At 38.7% G+C, this 18884-nt stretch overlaps 1 protein-coding gene across 5 annotated transcripts in view; it reads right to left on the bottom strand.

The window, feature by feature from the left end:
* The window catches only part of ark2n (arkadia (rnf111) N-terminal like PKA signaling regulator 2n), a 95886-nt gene that overhangs the window by 17685 nt on the left and 59317 nt on the right, over positions 1-18884 (bottom strand). For 3 of the 5 annotated variants that reach the window (XM_070866931.1, XM_070866930.1, XM_070866932.1), the window contains one exon: positions 306-482. In XM_070866931.1, coding sequence (XP_070723032.1) covers positions 306-482 — 177 coding nt within the window. Of the gene's footprint in view, positions 1-305; positions 483-14133; positions 18424-18884 lie in introns of those variants that run through there. The other 2 variants (XM_070866935.1, XM_070866933.1) reach the window with 2 other exon arrangements.

The following is an 18884-nucleotide window of genomic DNA, read 5'->3' as shown; positions in this document are numbered from 1 at the left end:
GGAATTTCCTAAATTAACCATAGGTTGTTTTGCCCTTTCTAGAAAAGTTAGGGGATGAGCATACAAGGTTGCAGGAATGACTGGATGGGGTGGACATAAGCAGCCTGATGTTCTTTTTGTATGTTATTATGCCAGTTGTTCCGTGTCACAGATTGTCATCACCAAATCAGCTGACAGGGAAATCCAGCTCAGGAAACAAAGAGTCGGACAATGGCTCAAAATGTCTTTGTATAATTGTAACAAAATTACTTCATATAATGCAGAGACAAAGGAAAAAAGGCAAATACTTTTCTCGTTCGACTGACCTGCCACGCATTGTTCCAGCAGTCCTCGGTTCCTAACCGTGTTCACCTTAAACTCGTGATGTCCGAAAGAGAATTGCTCCTGGACGGCAGCAGCTGCAAGAAGATTGTCGACGTTCAGTACATCTGGGTCGGAGTTAGTGTCAGAAATATCATAGTGTGCTATCACTGGTGGTCCATCTGAGAACACACAATACAATGGATGAGTTTATTTACATGTACAGAAGAGAAGGAGGGTGGAAGGGGTAGAAAAGTTTGGGGGGGAGGGGAGAAATTGTGGTAACTTCAAGTGGTTAACGAAAATAATTCAGAAAATGTTTTACAATGCTTTCTATAGTGATGAGCCTCCAGTATTCCTCCATTTATCGGTCTCCTGTACCCAATGCTTTGTTAAATGCAATACAGCCTCCAGCATGCACACAAGCGAGGAAGTAGTTTCTAGAACAGTGAAATAGCTTTACTGCAGTTTTTTGAATTAAAATGCATCAATGGGGAAGGGCAAAAAGAAATATCAAGCTTTTCGGGCTCAATGTGCTTTGCAAATTCATCAGTTACTCCCAAAGGCGTGGCTGATAATCTGAAAACAAAGCATTAAATGTGGACAGCACTGTAGGCATGGTCTGACTAGGAACTGACCAAGAATGGCAGAAAGGGCAGATTAAAATTTATTTATTATGGGCAGGACAGCACACAACACAATTTCTGAGAACAAACTATCTACATAAGCAGTCCTTACCATTCAATAACCTTACGGATTTTGTTTATGCAAATTAAAAAAGGCAGAACCTTTTACAATTCTATTTTGCAATCTTCTCATCCAACGTCCCGTTTCCCCTCTCCCCCTCACCACAGGCCCTATTTTGGGACTTTGGCCAATTGTATAAGGCATGATCCCCACCTAGTCCTTGCATCCATTATCTTCCCTCAATTTCAAAACAACACACAGCCTCAGTTACTCTTTTCTACTTATGAGATTAATCTAAAAAGCAATAATGCACTAAGATGCAAAGCACTAAGATACATTTGGTAGTGACTGCTTTGCATACCCTTCATACTGCACCTCAGTATGTGTTGCCACACATCTTGCCCGTATATTTGCGTCAAAGATATGAAATGGCAAGGAGGGTGGCATTAGCTGGTACTCCTGTGTGAGGAAGCCAGATTGAATTCTAGTCTTGAACTCAAACTCTAATGGTAAAACTTAACCAGTTCCAAGTCAAAATACATCTCGCAATACCATTTGTGGGGAGGGAAAGAGGAAGAAATTAGGACAAGAGCAGCGAACTATCCTGCACCACTAAGCATGTCTCGTACAAGGTAACATGCAATAGAACATAACACTGTTGATTTTGGAAGACCACATCCCAGATGACATTTTCTTTGTTGAGCCAAAAGGGCAACCTGATTGCAGGTAGATCGTGGAACACTGAAGGTTGACGAGTTTACATGTTATTTTCAGATAGGCACTTTGTGACAGGGCTGGACGCTTGGCTATTCTTGGTACAATCTAAACTTAATACCCCACTAAAACATTTTCAAAAATAAAATCTTAATCAATGTTGACTGGAGAAAACTGTACAAAAGTTCAGCTAAAGCAGAAGTCTGCAGTTTCTGAGCCGATAAATCTGTATTTGAGCACATAATACAGGGCAGTTTTATTTTGAAGTTAGTCTTTTCCCATTTTCCATTGGAACACTCTCATGCCCTCCGTCTCCAGTGAAGAGGGCGACGTAAAGACATGCCTACACCCATCGCTCTACGGTGAGATATTATAAGGTGACCAAGCAGATCAGGGCTACAATACCTCTCTCTACCTTCTATTCAGTACTTCCTCCAACCACAACAGCACAGCTGAGATTGGAAAACTCACTGTGTGGCAAGGGCATGAATCTACATCTTGCGTATCTGCAGCACAATCTGAACATTTCAAAACAAAATTCTGAATTGAATGGGAAGAGAGGAAAGAACTCGTGCAAAACACAGCCCCCATCTGAAGTCAGCGTACTCTGGCCAACATACCAAGGAAGAAGAATCTGAAATAAGCCAAGGGCAGATGATTTAATAAAAATGTGGGAAGAACACTTCGACTATACAGGTGGGCCAGGTTCAGAAAAGCTGGGCTGGAAAGCATCTAGCTGTCACCAACACTCTGAGGAAGAAGTCACTTGTAGAGTGTAATTGGGGTAAGTTTCCACTTTGCTGGATATCACAAAGACCTGCAGTTGGATGAAATATCGCCTCTAGAATGTCTGATACACTTTCAATAAATGTTAGTGAGGGGACAAAGACTATATTTAGGTCCAAGTGGTTTACAAATGGTTCAGTGGACTGTAGTGTGCTCAGTTTGGAGAGGGTCTTTTTAACATAAGGAGACCAAGTTATTTCAGCATGTTGTGTGAAAACTCCAGGAAAGGAGTTTAGGATCCAGGGTCTCTGCAGCAGAGGGAACTCCGCCACCCTCCTCCAATTCAGATTTTTATTCAAGGCTGCAGTAAAAAGTGCATATATAAAATACGTTCCACCATATTCTAGTCCACACATCTTTTCTGTGCTGCCTGAATAATGTATAACTTGCTGAAAATTAAAGTGATAACTTGCTTAATTTACTCTGTATTGTTACTTTAAGCAAGATTTATCCCTCTTCAACCTCTGATATCACTATTCTCAAAGACCTTTCACTTGACTACCTTCAATAATTGGATTCCATCAGGCATTACATATTCCAGATTGGTTTATAAGTACCTGTTGTAAATTATTCCACATCTGGAACATATTCAATCTGCCCTTAGATACTGGATGTAACCTAATTTTTTCCATTTTATATTTCTCACAAATTAACATCGAGTCACAAATTTTGACACTACATTTTATAACCTACATCTCCATTTTTAGAACTTGCTAGTAAAGTACCCTTCAAATCCACAATGTAGCAATCACATAGGGGAATAGCTAATGGTTGGTTCCTAATGTCGATCCTTTACAACATTCATCAAGGCAGGCTGGTGTGAAATGTGCTAGCATCAGGCATTAACTTAAGCCTGATACAAGCTTACATTATAGGCATGAGCCAAATAACAGGTTACCCATTGGTTTAATTTCTCATTTTCATGAGGATGGATGAGAAAAGTGCATATATGTTGATACTTCTGATGCTAGCTAAACAATCAGGCCTACTTAGAACACAACATAAGAACATAATAGGTGCAGGAGTAGACTATTTGGCCCCTCGAGCCTGCTCCACCATTCAATGAGATCATGGCTGATCTTCTATCTCAACTCCACTTGCCTGCACTATCCCCATATCCTTTAGCCTGTGATTCTCTCATTTGTGTCCCAGAGACTTGAGATGTCGAGATTCATAGACCTCATGGTTGTCCAGTGCAGAATTCTGTTTTAGGTTAATTATATGATAGCTTTGGATGAAGAATACCTTTCAAACAATGTGAGAATTTCTATAGAGAAGGACTTTAAGAAGATTCTCACTTCTTCAGCCCTGACTAATTGAACAATTAATCACCTGGTAAAACTCCTATTAATCTGGTGGATTTTGAAACATGAGAAATTGAAATCCTTGAATAGGAGTTCGGAGTAAAGTTAAAAAGTCTCACCCTTCTCCCAATTAGAAATATTTTAAATATATATATATTTTGGAGGAAGAAAAAATGTTTGAAGAAAGTAGAAATTATATTAATAATCTCAAACAGTCACAAAAAACTATACTTTCCTTGGCATGTCGTCTTCTGGAAGAACGATTTTACAAGTATTTTGATCCCTGCAGATATATGGAAACGAATCACAGCAGCAACAGAAATGTGATGATACAGGTACCTCCAAAAATGGTATGTGCAGAAAAGGGAGAGGAGTAAGACACTGTGTAATTGATGGTTTTAGGAGTGAAGATAATTGAGTGTTGAGTGTGAGGAAGGCAATCCTTCTTGCATTAGAAATCTGTTTTGTTTAAGAGATAAGCACATAAAAAGTACTAGTATGGAGAGGGACTTTTATTGACCACTAAAAACAGAGACTCTCCTATGTGAAAATATTCAAAAAGGACTTGGGTGGTATTAACTAAACACAACACTAGCCAATATTTAATCTATCTGTTATTTCCTGCTAATAATTTGTGGATTACCAAATCAAAAACTGTAAGCACTATAAAAGTAATTATACAGTGTGAACATCATTATGTATGAAACTACAGAGAGCACTAGATGATGTCTAGACGTCTACCCATAGCTGACAAATGCCCCACAAGCTCCACGGTAAATATTACAAATAGGTACACAATAGGGCTTTCAAAGCAGTAATATCATCTTGCCAATTAGATGATAGATCAAATGCTTAAATTTCATTCCTGCAGTTTAGGTGATCAGCTGAACACTGAGATGGGATTTCTGCTTTGTAAGTGACTCTTGGGTGCTTATTACTCACCATTTAACTGGTTCACTGCTAAATGCACTGTGATACAATGTCATGGTTCGAGAACTACATCAATAGTGCAACTGCACATGCAGTATTCCTTGGAATATGTGTAAATAAAAGATGATTGTGATGCTGAACTCTGGCAGACAAACTAGGAACATGAGTGGCTTTGTTTCTACCATTGAAAATAATCTTGTCTGGCAGTTAAACAAAGGGAGGGTTTCTCTTCACTAATCACCACCTTTTACTATGAGAAATTTCATTTGAAAATCAGACAACAGAGTGTGTTGGAGCAGCAATACACTGCACCACGACAGCATTCGCCCTCCCATTCACCTATCTGGTGGAGTTGCCAATTTCAGTGGGCCTTCTGGGAAGTGGGGGAAAGGGGGGGGGGGGTAGGTGGGGGAAGAAATAGATTCTTTCCAGTAATCAGTAAAGAGCAGCAATGGGACACAGCTTGAGAAGCAGATCTCCCACCTGTACACTGGTAGTGTGCACCACAGGGAGATTGTGGATGGAGGATAATAGGAAGGGGAGACACGTAAGCACCCAGTTTTAAAAACACAGCAAACTTCTCACTACACTTCCTTTCAAAGTCAGCTAACTTTATACACATCATTTATGTTGCAGTACATACCCAATTGCACCGGAATTGTTTAATATACCTGTGTAGCATGTATCCTTTCATTTTATGTACTAAGAAAAAATATTTGAAGGTTCGCGTGGGCACACAAACATAAAGGCTTTAAAACAGATTGCACCACTCAACATTACTTGGTGGCCAAGTGTTGTTGACAAAGCTTAGCATAGCCATTAATGATTGTTATGAAATATGAAACATTAATTTATCACACATATAAATTAGTGGTAGAATTAACCAACTGGAGTAATGTTCAATGCATTAATAAGTTGGTAAAGGAAAACCCCAACTTAAGTACAATGGTTTTTGCAGAGGGCTGATACAATCGAGTGACCGCGATAAATTCCCACCTGAGCTTTCTGTTCATTTTTACCTCCATACTTGATCATCGTAAATTCAGATGAAATGATGTTTTTTTAACCAGAATGAAGTATTTAAAGCAAACTTTAACAATTTTCACTACAACAACATAATTTGAGGGTATTTTGAGTTAACAGAACGAGAGAAGCATTTTGATGGCCCATTACATCACAAATGACCAACTAAGTTATTAGTCTGACTCAAATGAAAAAACCCATAGTAAACACATTCTAGAAACCAATTTTTCGGGAAGTGGAAAGAGGAAAGAACGAGGCAATAGCCACTCAATCAGAAGAATGGATCTGATGGACACTGATGAAACTATCAGATCCTAGTCACACCAGATCATATAATCTTATGATACATACAGTACTGTCCACATTTATCTGACGGTACATTTTCTTGGTGAATTCTGTACCTTTTTGCTGATCGGCATCATTTAGACAAGAGGGGTAATTATCTAAAATCTATAAAGTGCCACCAGCCTTTCATGAATATACAGTTTAGATCTAATAACCAGTGAGGGGCTTATTTCAAATGGCATGGATATCTCGTTTCCCATTATACTCTAATCTACCTCACCGCAATGTAGGTCAGAAGACTGTTCGAAGGTAGGACTGTTTAGAGTGAAGATGGGTTTACATACAGCAGGACTATACTAATCGGCACAGGATTAACAGAACTGAATCAATTAATTAAATGTAAAAGTTGAGTCACATCAGCAAGGGAGTTTATGGGAATGGTACAGCGTTGCAACAGACTAAATTTAGTATTCACAGATGGTCCTACAAAGACTGCAAACACAAACATGCAATTTTGTTCAACATAATTACTATGGGCTGAAAAACAGGATCAGATCGAAAAGAAAATATTTTGTGCAATGTACCAAGCAACAATGCATATGGTAGTGAATTCATGCTTAGAATTAGCTTTACTTGCCCCTCTCATTTCACCCAACTTCTAAAAGAAGCGACTCCTGAGAAGATAGTTTCAAGGGCACTAGCAGCTCTTTGGTACCTCGCCTCAGTGGCCATTCTCCATTTGTGAGCCTAGGAAGCAGGCTAATCAATCATGGGTGGGTAGTACAGCAGATTCTGAACCAATCCTCATCTAGTGTTGGCACACATCTACTTTGTAACAGGAATCAATCCAGTGGGCTTTTTAAAAATAAAGGATCCAAATAATTTCACTATAAAAAATATAATTGGGTATTTTCACTGTGGAGATTCTTAAATCAACAGAAAATACTTGATTATAAATAAAATTTGCCGAAAGTGTGGTAATGCACAGTGCATCATAAAATACATGAACTTTACATAAACAGGAAGAGACAATTTGGTTTATGAACAAGCTAGAAAAACAAAATGCATATCTGATCCAAGCTTAATTCCCATGTAGCATTCCCTTTCGTTCTTACTGCAACCCAAGTACTGATCATGCACAAAATTTCTGGGGGGACTAGTTATGCACTTATCAGGACCAAACTGCTTGTTTGAGCCACTTAAGTTTAAAACTTTAGAAAAATAATGCAAATATACATTGTATGTTGCGATGCTGCAAACTGTAAGATTATGTAGTCCAACAAATAATCACATCCAGTATTGGTGCAGAACTAAGCAAATTAATACTGACCAACTGAGTTCCATTTTTTTTGCAGTCAATATTTATACAAGGGCAATTAATACATAGAACAGACACTTAATGACATGCAACATTCATCAGTAGTACATACATGCAAATATAAATACTTTAGCACCTACCCTTTAAAACATGTTTGGCAAATATTTCCAGTCTTCAGATTCAGAAAGTATAGGCACATCTGGTTATTTCTGTAGCTGTGGTCCTGCATCTTCAGTGTTACCAAACAACACGTCGCTGAGCTTAAAAAACGTACTGCTTTAATGCAGATCACTACAAGGGAAAGGACTATGGTATTCTGAACAGCGTACCAGGCATTAAAATGCTCTTTACCAGGGTTGGAAATGGGGGGTGGGGGGGGCGGCGGGGGAAGCCTATTTGCTTCAGGGTTTTGTGGTGCAGCTCAGAGGCTTTCACATTAAGCACATTGTCAGAAATTAGCTAGCCATTCAGATACAACAGCTTTTGTAAATGTAAAGTGCACTGTGCTTTTAATCAATATTTTCAGCTCTCTGTCACTTCATAGGAACCAGATTCCCTTCAAATGAAAACATGGCACCCAAAATAATCACTGTTCTGTTTGTTCAAAGGGTGTTCTTTCAAAGTGAATTTATGTTTTTAAAAGATTGTGCAAGAATATAATCCAATAATGGTATATATGTTCAATAAACATAGCAGTGAAGCTCCTATGCTGATACAATTTTCATGATTATCTAAAATGACAATTTTAGTGACCTATATAGAGGTCTAACTTGTACAAGTGATTTCACAGTAATAAGCCAAGTGATAGACTGCAAGAATAAAGGTTGATAAACTGGTCTCCTTGAGAATATCAATGCTAATGTGACAGAGGAAAGGTAGAGGGTTCACTGAGCCAATACTGAAATGAAATGTCAAGAAACCTCTTTCTACATAACTTCTTGGACAAATGTTCCCATACAGGGGTGGATCTAAAAGTCAATTAAATGCTTCATTTCAAGGAACTTTTATCATTTTTACAATGATTTGTGCCAGTTGCTATAGCAGATGCTGTTTAAAAAAAACATTGCTTCTTGCATGTTTTGGTGCTTCTCATTTTACAATGAACAATAAATGTACTTTTGCTTTTGGCTCTTGACCTCACACTTTTACTGTAATTTGTTCGGTCACAGCAATAGAAAGCTAGAGTTCACAGTTGTAAAAAATCAATGGTTCATGTGCTGCATCTTCTGAAAGAGGCCTCCACTTCTACCCCCTCTTACACATGATATAGATTTATCGCACTTGTGGGAGACGGTCTAACCTATAAATAAAAGTTCTTTTAACATCTCAACTGCAAAAATACCCTTTAGCCCTCTATGTGGCTGAGCTCAGTCATAAATCCTGTTGGTGCAAAGATCAGTCTTCAGAGTGGGGATAAATTAAATCTGGTTAATTAGTCCATACAAAACAATGTCTGAAAAATTTCAGGAGGAATTAGAGGGAATGCATCTCAACCCAACAGCAGAGTTGAATTATTGCACTTGACACAGAGCCAGAGGGAATAGCCACCTTCCTTGCGAGTGCTCATCGAGGTCACTGCCCTAAACGGAAGGAGCTAAGAGAATTAAAAATGAGGGAAACAGCCACATAGTCATGGTTTGACAGGTTCCGGTCACTGCATCCCCACAGAAAATCTTCCGTTTCCACTGTGCTGCTGATTGGAAGACGGAGGGGGGGGGGGGGAAGAAATGGTGGAGAGTGGGAGAAAAGTACTTGTGCAGTTCCCAGCAGCCAGTTCATGAACAGCACTGCTAAAGGCTTATGAGCAGAACGCTTGCCCAGGGTAATGACAAACTCAAAATGGATCAAATAAAAATGTAAGACTTGGGTTAATCAGTAAACATTGAGCAATTATATCCAAATCCTTATTAGCTCAACTACCCAGGGCAAGCAAATATAAGGATTACTGCATCTACCTGTAGCCACTGCTTTCTTGTTAGGATTCGGATATGATCAGCCACTGGGAAGGGGAAGCTGCAAAATGCACACAGCTTTACAGAGCACTAAAACGACATGAATAATTCCAGTACCAGAATACACTTCACTAATCACTGGTGTTTTTTAGCCTTCGAATCTAAAAGTTCCCATTTGCTGGAGACTGGAGCAGTAATTTACCTGTCGATTTTTGAAAACCCATACTCTTAAACATTTGCTGCAGGATCTTGCCGTTACTCTTATTCTTCACCAATTGCAGAAACATTATCTAGGCTTTTGCAAAGGGGTTGTCTTGTTTCCTATGGATTCTGCTAGGTTTCTTTGATGCTGATAATTGCACCGGAATTAGCTATTTTACATACGACTTGAGCTGCACTCCCCTCCCAAAAAGGAACAAAATTAATAGAAGTTACTAATCTTGCAAGCAATTTCCACTGCAGTGCTCAAGCTTAAAGCAAACAAAACTTAAGGTGGAAGTAAGGTCCATGCATACTCAAGTCTTCAGGTGCATCTCATTTCCTAGTTTGTGACACACCAAATACTATTGCACCAGGCACATTACAGCGTTGCACTCTTGGAAACATCAGTACAAACAAAAAGCGAAGAAGCCAAAAGGAGTTTTTACTCTTTGAACAATTTATTTTCATTGAAGTTGCAGTATTTTACACTTCTGGATTTTACAGGGTTTTTGGCAATACAGTACTTGGCAAACAATATTGTTACATAACGTAGGTAAGGGGTTGCAACAGCAATTCCCTAGAAAGTAAAGGTGGACACAAGCAACAATCCTGGATGTCAGTTACTGGGGGCCACTGCATTAAACTTGCAAAATCCTGGGGTCTGAAACTATAGCAGCCATAGTTTACACCAAAATTATGATGGGTTGAGTGACCGGTTTACTCTCTGACATTTTGCAAACCATTAACAATGAGGTGAGTGTTATCCTAAACTCAGTACTATTGTTAGGTACGCTATCAAATATACTTTCCACAAATGCAAGTGATGGTGAGGCAAAGGTGTTAATCTAAACCATTACTGACTCACTAAAATGACGTGGATCAAAGTTTGACGTTGCAATTTTTCTCTATTTAAATATTACACACCAACCACAAGTATCCTAGTCATTTCAGAAATAATTGCACTACATCTGAACTAAATTGGTGCCATTCAAGTGAACTGAATTTTCATTCAGTAAGGGGCATCCTTCTTAATCTTAGTGAGCTGCAACTTGAGATTAGGCACTGATATAGCATATCTTGGGGTTGAGAAGGCAGCCATCTTTAAATTAAACTCAACTAAAATGTAATTTAAAAAAAAGAGTTTGTATTTAGATGAGGAATGCTTAAGGGTGACTACCGTAGGATTTTACACGGGAATATTCCATTAAGGTTAAGCTTCAAGATGTAAAATCTAGCTAAAGTGGAGGCTGGATAATTAAAAAAAAATTTGGGAAGCCCTTCCTTCATTTAATGAATTGTCTTAGTACAAAACTGGAAGGGGCGGCAGAAGAAAAATGGAAACATTCTTAAAAGAGGCAGTACCTTCACTTTAAACTTCTATGTTTAGGGTAGGCGAATATCCTGACTTCATTTTCTTTGTAATGACTTAATTTGTAATTGAACAATGATGCATTTCAATGCAATTTTCAAAAACACACTATGGAATTTTCTGTAAAGAAATGCAAATAAATAGATCAATATAAGTTGAGGTTCAAGTATCCAAGGCAAACGGAATCCTCAGTTTTGTACATAGAGCCATAGAATAGAAAATAAAGGAGGTAATGTTAAATGTGTACATAAGGATAGAGTACAGTTACAGTATTTCATACAGTTTTAGGCACCCATCATTGGAAGGACATTTAAGACAATGAACTGGTGCAGGGTGGATTCACTCGGATGTTATTGTGGAGGAGAGAATTAGTTATGAAGAGAGATTTGAAAAGTTAAGGCTTTTTTCATTAAGTTCAGAAAGTTGAGAGTTCATGGTTATGATAGTGATGGATTGTTTGCCACTGGCTGGAAAGATGGTAACAAAAAAGGCACTAATCTAAGATAATAAAAATAATTATGAGAATGTGTGACAAAAAAATTACACAGGGCAGTGATTAGAATGTGGAATTCTCTGCCAGAAACAGTTGTTGATAAGAGTCTTTACATTCTATGAAGGCATTCGATAGTTGCTTGAAAAAGAATATCAAGGAGTAGGAAAAGCAAGCAGGAAGGTTGGATCAGATTAGGTGGTTCATGTAGAAGCAAACAAAAAAAATCAACACATACCTAATGGGCTGAAATTACATTCTATGACTACATGCAACCCGGTTTTTCACAAAAACTGTGCTTCTTTAAAGATAAATATAGATTATAGGTTTCTAAGAAATATCCTATTCCTTTAGCTTGTGTTGCACAATGCCATTTGATAGTTAACAATTTACATGGACAAGTGGAAACGATGCTTGTTTCAAGATTACTCCTCCCTCCTTCCCTCCCTGGACCTCCACAGAAGATTCAATGGAGTTTAACCAGCGAGTAGTTGTGCTGTGGCAAAACTGGCCTTAGGACCCTCTGGTACAGAGAAAAATTGGCTGATTATCCAGAAACCCCTAATGGAAGTGTGCATGAGGACAAGAACAGGTCGAATAGCCTACCAACACTCACATTAAGTCTTGCATAAGAATCGGCATATTGGACAGGATAATGAGGACACTTTCTGTTGATCATAGTCAGTGGCATTACAAAGAATGCAATTTGTGGCTTTTTAATTTTTTTAAAAAAGCTAAAGGCTTTAAGTTTGAGGTGAAACACAACCGGTCGGTGCACTGTTGTGTCTCCCTGTGGATCAAATCTGTAAAAATTAGTTTTGCAATCTTTTACCTACGTCGCCCATGTATTCAGGAGCAAGACTTATTGTAAAATAATGATCAGATAAGATATTGATGCTCGCCTTAATATGCACCTAACTTTGTTTCTAGTTCTGAAGCAACCTTCCGCCCCAAGAGCATTCCACAACACAAATCAGCTCAGCTTCTGATTTAGAAGTTCAGCCATGATCTTACTGAATGGCAGAGCTGTATGGCCTACTCCTGATCCTACTTCTTATGTTCCTTGAACTGATGGAATGCCGAAACTCTGAGCTTAAGAGTGGTCAATCAACAATGAGAATGTAGTTAGGGCCAGGGGCTGCCATCAGTTCCTAGTAATAGCCATATCAAAAATATAACTGAAAAGACGAGCAAAATAAAAACCCTTTCAAATTCTGTAATACAAAAGGAATTGAAGGCTTTGAAAGTTTGATGTGAAAATAGTCAAAATACAAACAAAAAAGGCACAAGTTTAAATCCATCTCTAAAAAGAAATACAAATCACAGGTTCTGGTACTTGTGTCCACCTCTAGTACAAACAGAGTTTATTGTTTTTAAAGCAAATTGCACTGTAAATATTGTCCACAACTAGTATCTATAGAAGTTGTGTAAATACTAATAACTCACTGTTCCTGTGCAAATAGCAGCTTCAATAACAGAGTAAAGAGATGAAACCCTGCCTCCATTGATCTAGTTGAGCTGCTTTTTCAGGAACTGCTCAAGAATATCTTTGGAGACACTTTATATTCATCCTTATAGTGAGCCACAGATTTCAGAGACTGCTTTATCGCTAACTTCCTGGTAAATCTACAAAACCAAAGAAGAGGAAGAATGAAATTTAAAACAATTCTTGGAGAACCGGGTGGGGGGGTTGGGGAGGGGAGGGGAAGGGGGAAAATGCATCTCGATCATTTCTTGCATCACAAACCTTCATATGTGATGGCACTTTTCATGTAGCATAATGTTACAGTATATCACACCATAACACAGAATCATACAAAACAACTAAGCAGACATTGTTCTGCGACTTTCCAATTGTACTTTGGTGAGTAGGAGAAAGAGGGAAGATATCTAATGCAGCCAGTACCTTCTCTCCCCACACTGGGGTGTGACAATCCTTACCATGAACAGCAGCTAATAAATTCTGGGTCTTAAGTTTAGCATCAGGGAGCCCCTGATGCACAAACTAATGGGGAAAGGGCTGTAAACAACCAAGCAACCATGATATTGTCACAACTGTTAAAAAATAAATCATGCACTACAAAAAAAATAATTCTAAATTTACTTTGTTTCCCCCCACCCCATCTCCCAGCAAAAAAGTTCTCAAATGAAAAGAAAATCCAGTAGCTATTAACCTCTCTGCTTGGACAGCTTGCAGCAAGGAGCAAAAGAAAACTACAGCAGACAACAATGTACAAACTACAAAGAATGATTGGAGTCATCATGGCACTGCTTTTGGCAAGTTAAGTAGCCAGTGAGCCACTACCAAGGCATCACCACTCTGGGGACAATAGAAAACAATTAAAGAGCTCTGGTTGCCTATCAACAGGAAGAGCGCTCAACAATGAAAAAGGCCATGGGATCAAATTTAATTAAGGGTTAAAATTCAATCCAGGTAGATCAAAAGGAGATATGTTCCCAGTCACTTTTAACAGCAGTCAAGTCAGGGATAGGGTTAAGGAGTACCTGTCCTCCCTCCATCACTGGTAACTGAATGGCTTAAAATTTAGTACACAACACATACACAAAAACTAGTGACGGCTTCCACCTCCTAAAACGTACATTCAACCCATTCCGGAGGATGTACATCAGACAAAACTGCCTGCCCCATGAAATAACTTTACATGGCCGTTTAGATAAAAGTCACTTCTGATTAAATAAAAAGTTTAGATTTCATAAAAAGAATAAATCTGAAAAGAAGATACTTCATGTCATTTGTACATTTTTTGGGGGGCGGGGGGGGGGGGGGGGGGGGAGAGAAAGAAAGGCTTTGGAGAGGTTTCATTTGAACTGATTACCACAATACCCTATTAACTTTTAACTTTCCTAAATTGTATGAAGACAAAACTACAGATGGATTTCTGGTGATGGAAAAGTCAAAACACAGCTTACCGTTGGTAGCAGTCATGTAAACGTTTGGAACATCAATAGTTGGCATCCAAAGCATTCTGGTTAAACAGCAGTTCAAAGTTTCACCAGCAAACTCACATACAGTGCTTTGACAGCAAAGACCGTAAAAAAGCTCGACACCATGAAGTTGTCCCTGTGAACTTTAGGAATAGCAGATGTCCAATACAATGAAACACAGGCAGGGCAACTTAGGAGGCGGAGTAACAGCATAAAATTTAAAATTAGGAGAAGCACAACTCAGTTTTCAGAAGATCCCCTTCCCTCCTGAAATTTTTCTCAGTGGGATTTACGAATTCTTCCACTAGGAACCCTACTCAAATAACCCACCCGAGTTCACTCATTTCCTACATCTAACGGGCAAGCCAAATCCCAATAACAGGCAGCCTCCTTCCCTTCATCTCTTCTTCTCCCAAGACTGGTGCACACAGTTCATAGTTGTCAAGGCCATGATTCAGGGCCATGTTATATCCCAGAAAGGTATCTACACTGATGTTTCTGTATTATTAATGAACATTAAACATAGTTTATGGATAGCCTGTGTCAGCTGTATTATTTTTTTAAAATGTTTGAATCTAAGAATTGCCAAAAGGGAGGATTTTTTTTGGCAGTTTGAACTTTGGTTTATCAGCACATGCAATGGATAAACTAAAGCAGTTGGACATGTGGTCATTTTGTATAAACCACAGAAATACTGAACATCAAGTTACTTCAGTGAATGTATTTGAAAGAACATGCCTTGTTTTTTTTAAAAACTCATTTATGGAAGCTCCATGCTTTCATTGTGATTCTAAATGTAACTAAGCCTAATCCTTTAGTTATTTAAATTGTAACTGTTGAACAGAATGGCACACATTCACCAAAGGCCTACTGACGTATAAAAGGGTCAACTTCACATACTTATTTTGTTATACCCATGGTGCTGGCATTAGGATAGTCTAATAATGTGAATCTACTATATTAATACGGCCATTTCACTGGGGGAGTGGTGGCCTGAATAATTTTTAATTTCGATATCCTGAAAGATATATACACCTTTTGAAAGCTTTTAATCCCTCACCCTTACAACCTTTGAATAAAAGTTTTCCTTTCCGAATTTTTTCTTTCTCTCTCGAAAGTACCAATTCCTGCTGGGATAGGTGTCCACAGGCAGCCCTCTTGGACCTCACCCAGTTGGGCATTCCTTACATGCGATTCTAAAAGGTACACTTCAGCAGGCTAGGCACCCTCGGAAGACATCACATCGGAGCCTAATCCTGCCATTACCAGACATTCACATGTGCACTTCAAAAAGGGGTCAGCAATTAGGAGCAAGAGTCCTGGCTGACCATTTCCCCCTTAGCCTAGGGGTGCTGTGTTGCCAATTGCAACACCCACTTCTGCCCGAGCTGAGATCACAAGATAAAGGCAAAAGGTCGATCTTAGACCATCCATCTAGAAAAACCTCTCAATCACTGTTTCCAATTGTCACTTAAATGATTTAAATGTTTGTGTCTTCAATTTCTTACCTGCAAGTCCATTCAAAGTAGAAGTTATCTCAGCACAGACCAGGGATCAAGTCCAAGGTATTTGTGGTCAGTACCATCCCAAGCAATTAACTCATTCACTAAGGTATTCGGGAGCACCATGAAATTTGATCCCTATGCAAAGTAAGTATTCCCTGGGTATTCTGCATCGTAACATGTATAGTTTTGTCAAGCAATCATTAATTTTGAGATTATGTAATTAAAGTACAAGCACATTATCCACAAAATCTCAAAATTATAATCTATATCTTTTACAGCCTCATACCACAAGCCAACTAAAAGTTGGAAATCCATAGCTCAGTTTGCAATGGGTCTTAGTAAAGGAAAGCTTTATTTTTTTTAAATGCCTCTCTTTATTTGCATCCAATCTTATTTATTCAAGTTTTACATGAATCAGCTACTCTACCAGCTCCATTTCTATTGCTGCTGCTTGACGATGATCTAAAATTGAAGGTCAATATAAATATTTGGCCAACTTAAAATACATTTCAATTGGGTTGAAAGCATTTCATAAATCTCCTGGTTGGTTTTAATCACTGTATACACAGATATCCAGATCCAGGCAATGAGACCTCAACTTTGGCCAACTGTTTAACCAACACATCGAGGGCACGAGTGGGGAAACAACACAATATGGTCTGCAGATTGGAGACACAGTTCAAAGCTTGATTCCCTTCGATCAGTTGGTCCAGCAGGGGAGATGGCCTATGATGCCCCATATTCAATACAGGTTGGGGAGAGGAATGGATCATACTGGGCATTTGAAGACAAATTATATAATTTCTCAAGCGGCCAATCAACACCAAAAGGACACTTTGATTGCTTAAGTTGGACCAAGGTATTGTGGAGATATTGGTGCAGTTGACTGGGTCAATGTGTTCTAAACCTGAGACAAATATGTAGAGTGTTCAGTTTCTACCACTATGCAGCAAGTTAGTGTCATGGCATTAGAAGAAACACGATATGGCAATACTATAGTGTCACTTTTAACACTGACTTAGTGGACTTGAAATTGATCATTTCTGCTGGTGCAACCCAAAAACGTTAGTCCCAGATCCTGAACTGAGCAATGTTCAATTCCCATTTGTTATTGTGAGGGCATGCAGTCAAAATAGAGATTGTCTTTCTCCACTGTTCCACCCTCAAGAGGAATTATTTTCTACATTTGTTCAGTAATGTAAAATGCAGTCCAGATGAAAAACAAACAAGCACATAGTAGCACTGGTGCCAAGTGATGGGGGCTTCAGAGGCTTTGCCTATCCATTATCTGCAGTGAAAACAGGTAAAGAGGGGAAACTGGGGTCTCATCATAAACATGCTTCAATCTTATATCAGTACTTTCAGTTCTTACCCTTGTAGTAGCAGACGTAAGGGCAGGTTCTATAGTACCAAATTTCAAAAACAAAGACTCTTAACGAGGTTTTTTGATGTGCAGGGATAGGGGAAAAGCCAGAAAAAGTGGAAGCTGGAAGAGGAAAGAGGAGATAGGTAAGAGATGTACTGGGTAAAGAGGAAACAGTAAAGAGGAATGGGAGTCTTTTTGGATACTTGCAAAGATGAGGCATCAGTAACTGCATCTTTTGGCAAGTATTGCCCCATCTCACATATTAGCCAGACAAGATATGGTAGTGAATACTGTGCTTTTACTGGTCACTGCCTGCAAATTAGAATGAGCCCAGATGTACAAAATCAGAACTGTGTGTGGGTGCACCAACCTGAAACACAATTGTGTTTTTAACATATTAAATAACTTGAAATTGTAAAAGTAGTTTCCATTTAACTGTTATTGTAACTTTAACAATTAAAAAAAATATATAATTAATTATTAATGAAGTCAATATGCCAATTGAACAGTTACATTTAGAAAAGTTTTTAATGCCCTGCTATGTGACCAAAGGTAAAATCAGAGGTAGGTTGTTCTAGTTATCACGGTGACTTTTGGCTTTAAAATTCTATATTTCAAGCAGTCATTCTGAGATTAACAACCTGGCCACTGAAGTTCCTGCATTGTGTACAAAAACTACATTGCTGCCCATGTATGATGTTTAGAAATCTTAGTTAAAAGATCTCCCCTCAAAAACACTAGTTTGGCTGGGAGTTTAATTATAAGATTTCAATTTCTGACTGTTTAAAGATTTGAGCGATTGAGATCATGACCAGAGGCGTTTCCATTCTCCGGAAAACCAGTTGACGGATTGTTGTTGAAAGCCATTTGATAAGCTGGAGTACTGTCGGCATTTGGATGGTTATTCACATAAGGGTTATATGACTGTTGTGGATTTGAATGGTTGCTGGACAGATGCATTAATGTGCTGGGTTGAGTAGGAGGGGGCATTGGTGTGCCCCTTGTTGGCATTTTGGGCTCCTGTCGATTCGGTTGCTGTTTTGTGTCCTCATCAGTGTCCAAGCGGGTCAACTTTTCCATCCACATCCGGAATCTCTCCTCTGTCTGCCGCTGCATCTCAGCAAAACAGTTCATTGCTTCCTCCAGGACATTGCCGATACAGTTCCGCTCCCATGAGATCCCACTGTCCAGTAGTCCAGCCATTTGGGCGGTAGTGCCTGCAGTCCCCTCTGCACGATTGTTGGCAGCTTGAAAGACATTGAGGCCATTTGATAAGAGCGATTACAACACACCCATTTTACCTTTTAAAGAGACAGGATCCCTTTCAGTCAGCCTTATCAAAAAAGCAATTCTACAAAACAGACTTGTATTATAGCTGCTTTAAAAAAAATCTACATTCACTTGTCCTCAGTGAACATTTAGCTGATCAGAACCAATCTATTATCAGAATTTGAAGAGTCAAAATTACATTACAGATAGAGTGGATGCAATTCCTGTTAAGCAAAATTTGCATTGATCAACTAATTTTGGAAATAACTCATTGAAAAGCAAAATCTTTCTTTCCATTTGAGGAAGGCTTCTTGCTACCAAGAGGGAAAACGATAAACTACTTGATAGCACTCCCTTTAGTCCTCAAAATACAATTTTAATATATGGCATTAATAAAAAATTTTTAAAATTGAGAAAGGAAAATACAGATTTAATCATT

Source organism: Pristiophorus japonicus, chromosome 2 (assembly GCF_044704955.1).
Source record: "Pristiophorus japonicus isolate sPriJap1 chromosome 2, sPriJap1.hap1, whole genome shotgun sequence".
Classification (NCBI taxonomy): domain Eukaryota; kingdom Metazoa; phylum Chordata; class Chondrichthyes; family Pristiophoridae; genus Pristiophorus; species Pristiophorus japonicus.
The sequence above is the reverse complement of the archived record's forward strand: the minus strand, read 5'-3'. Positions and strand labels throughout refer to the sequence as shown.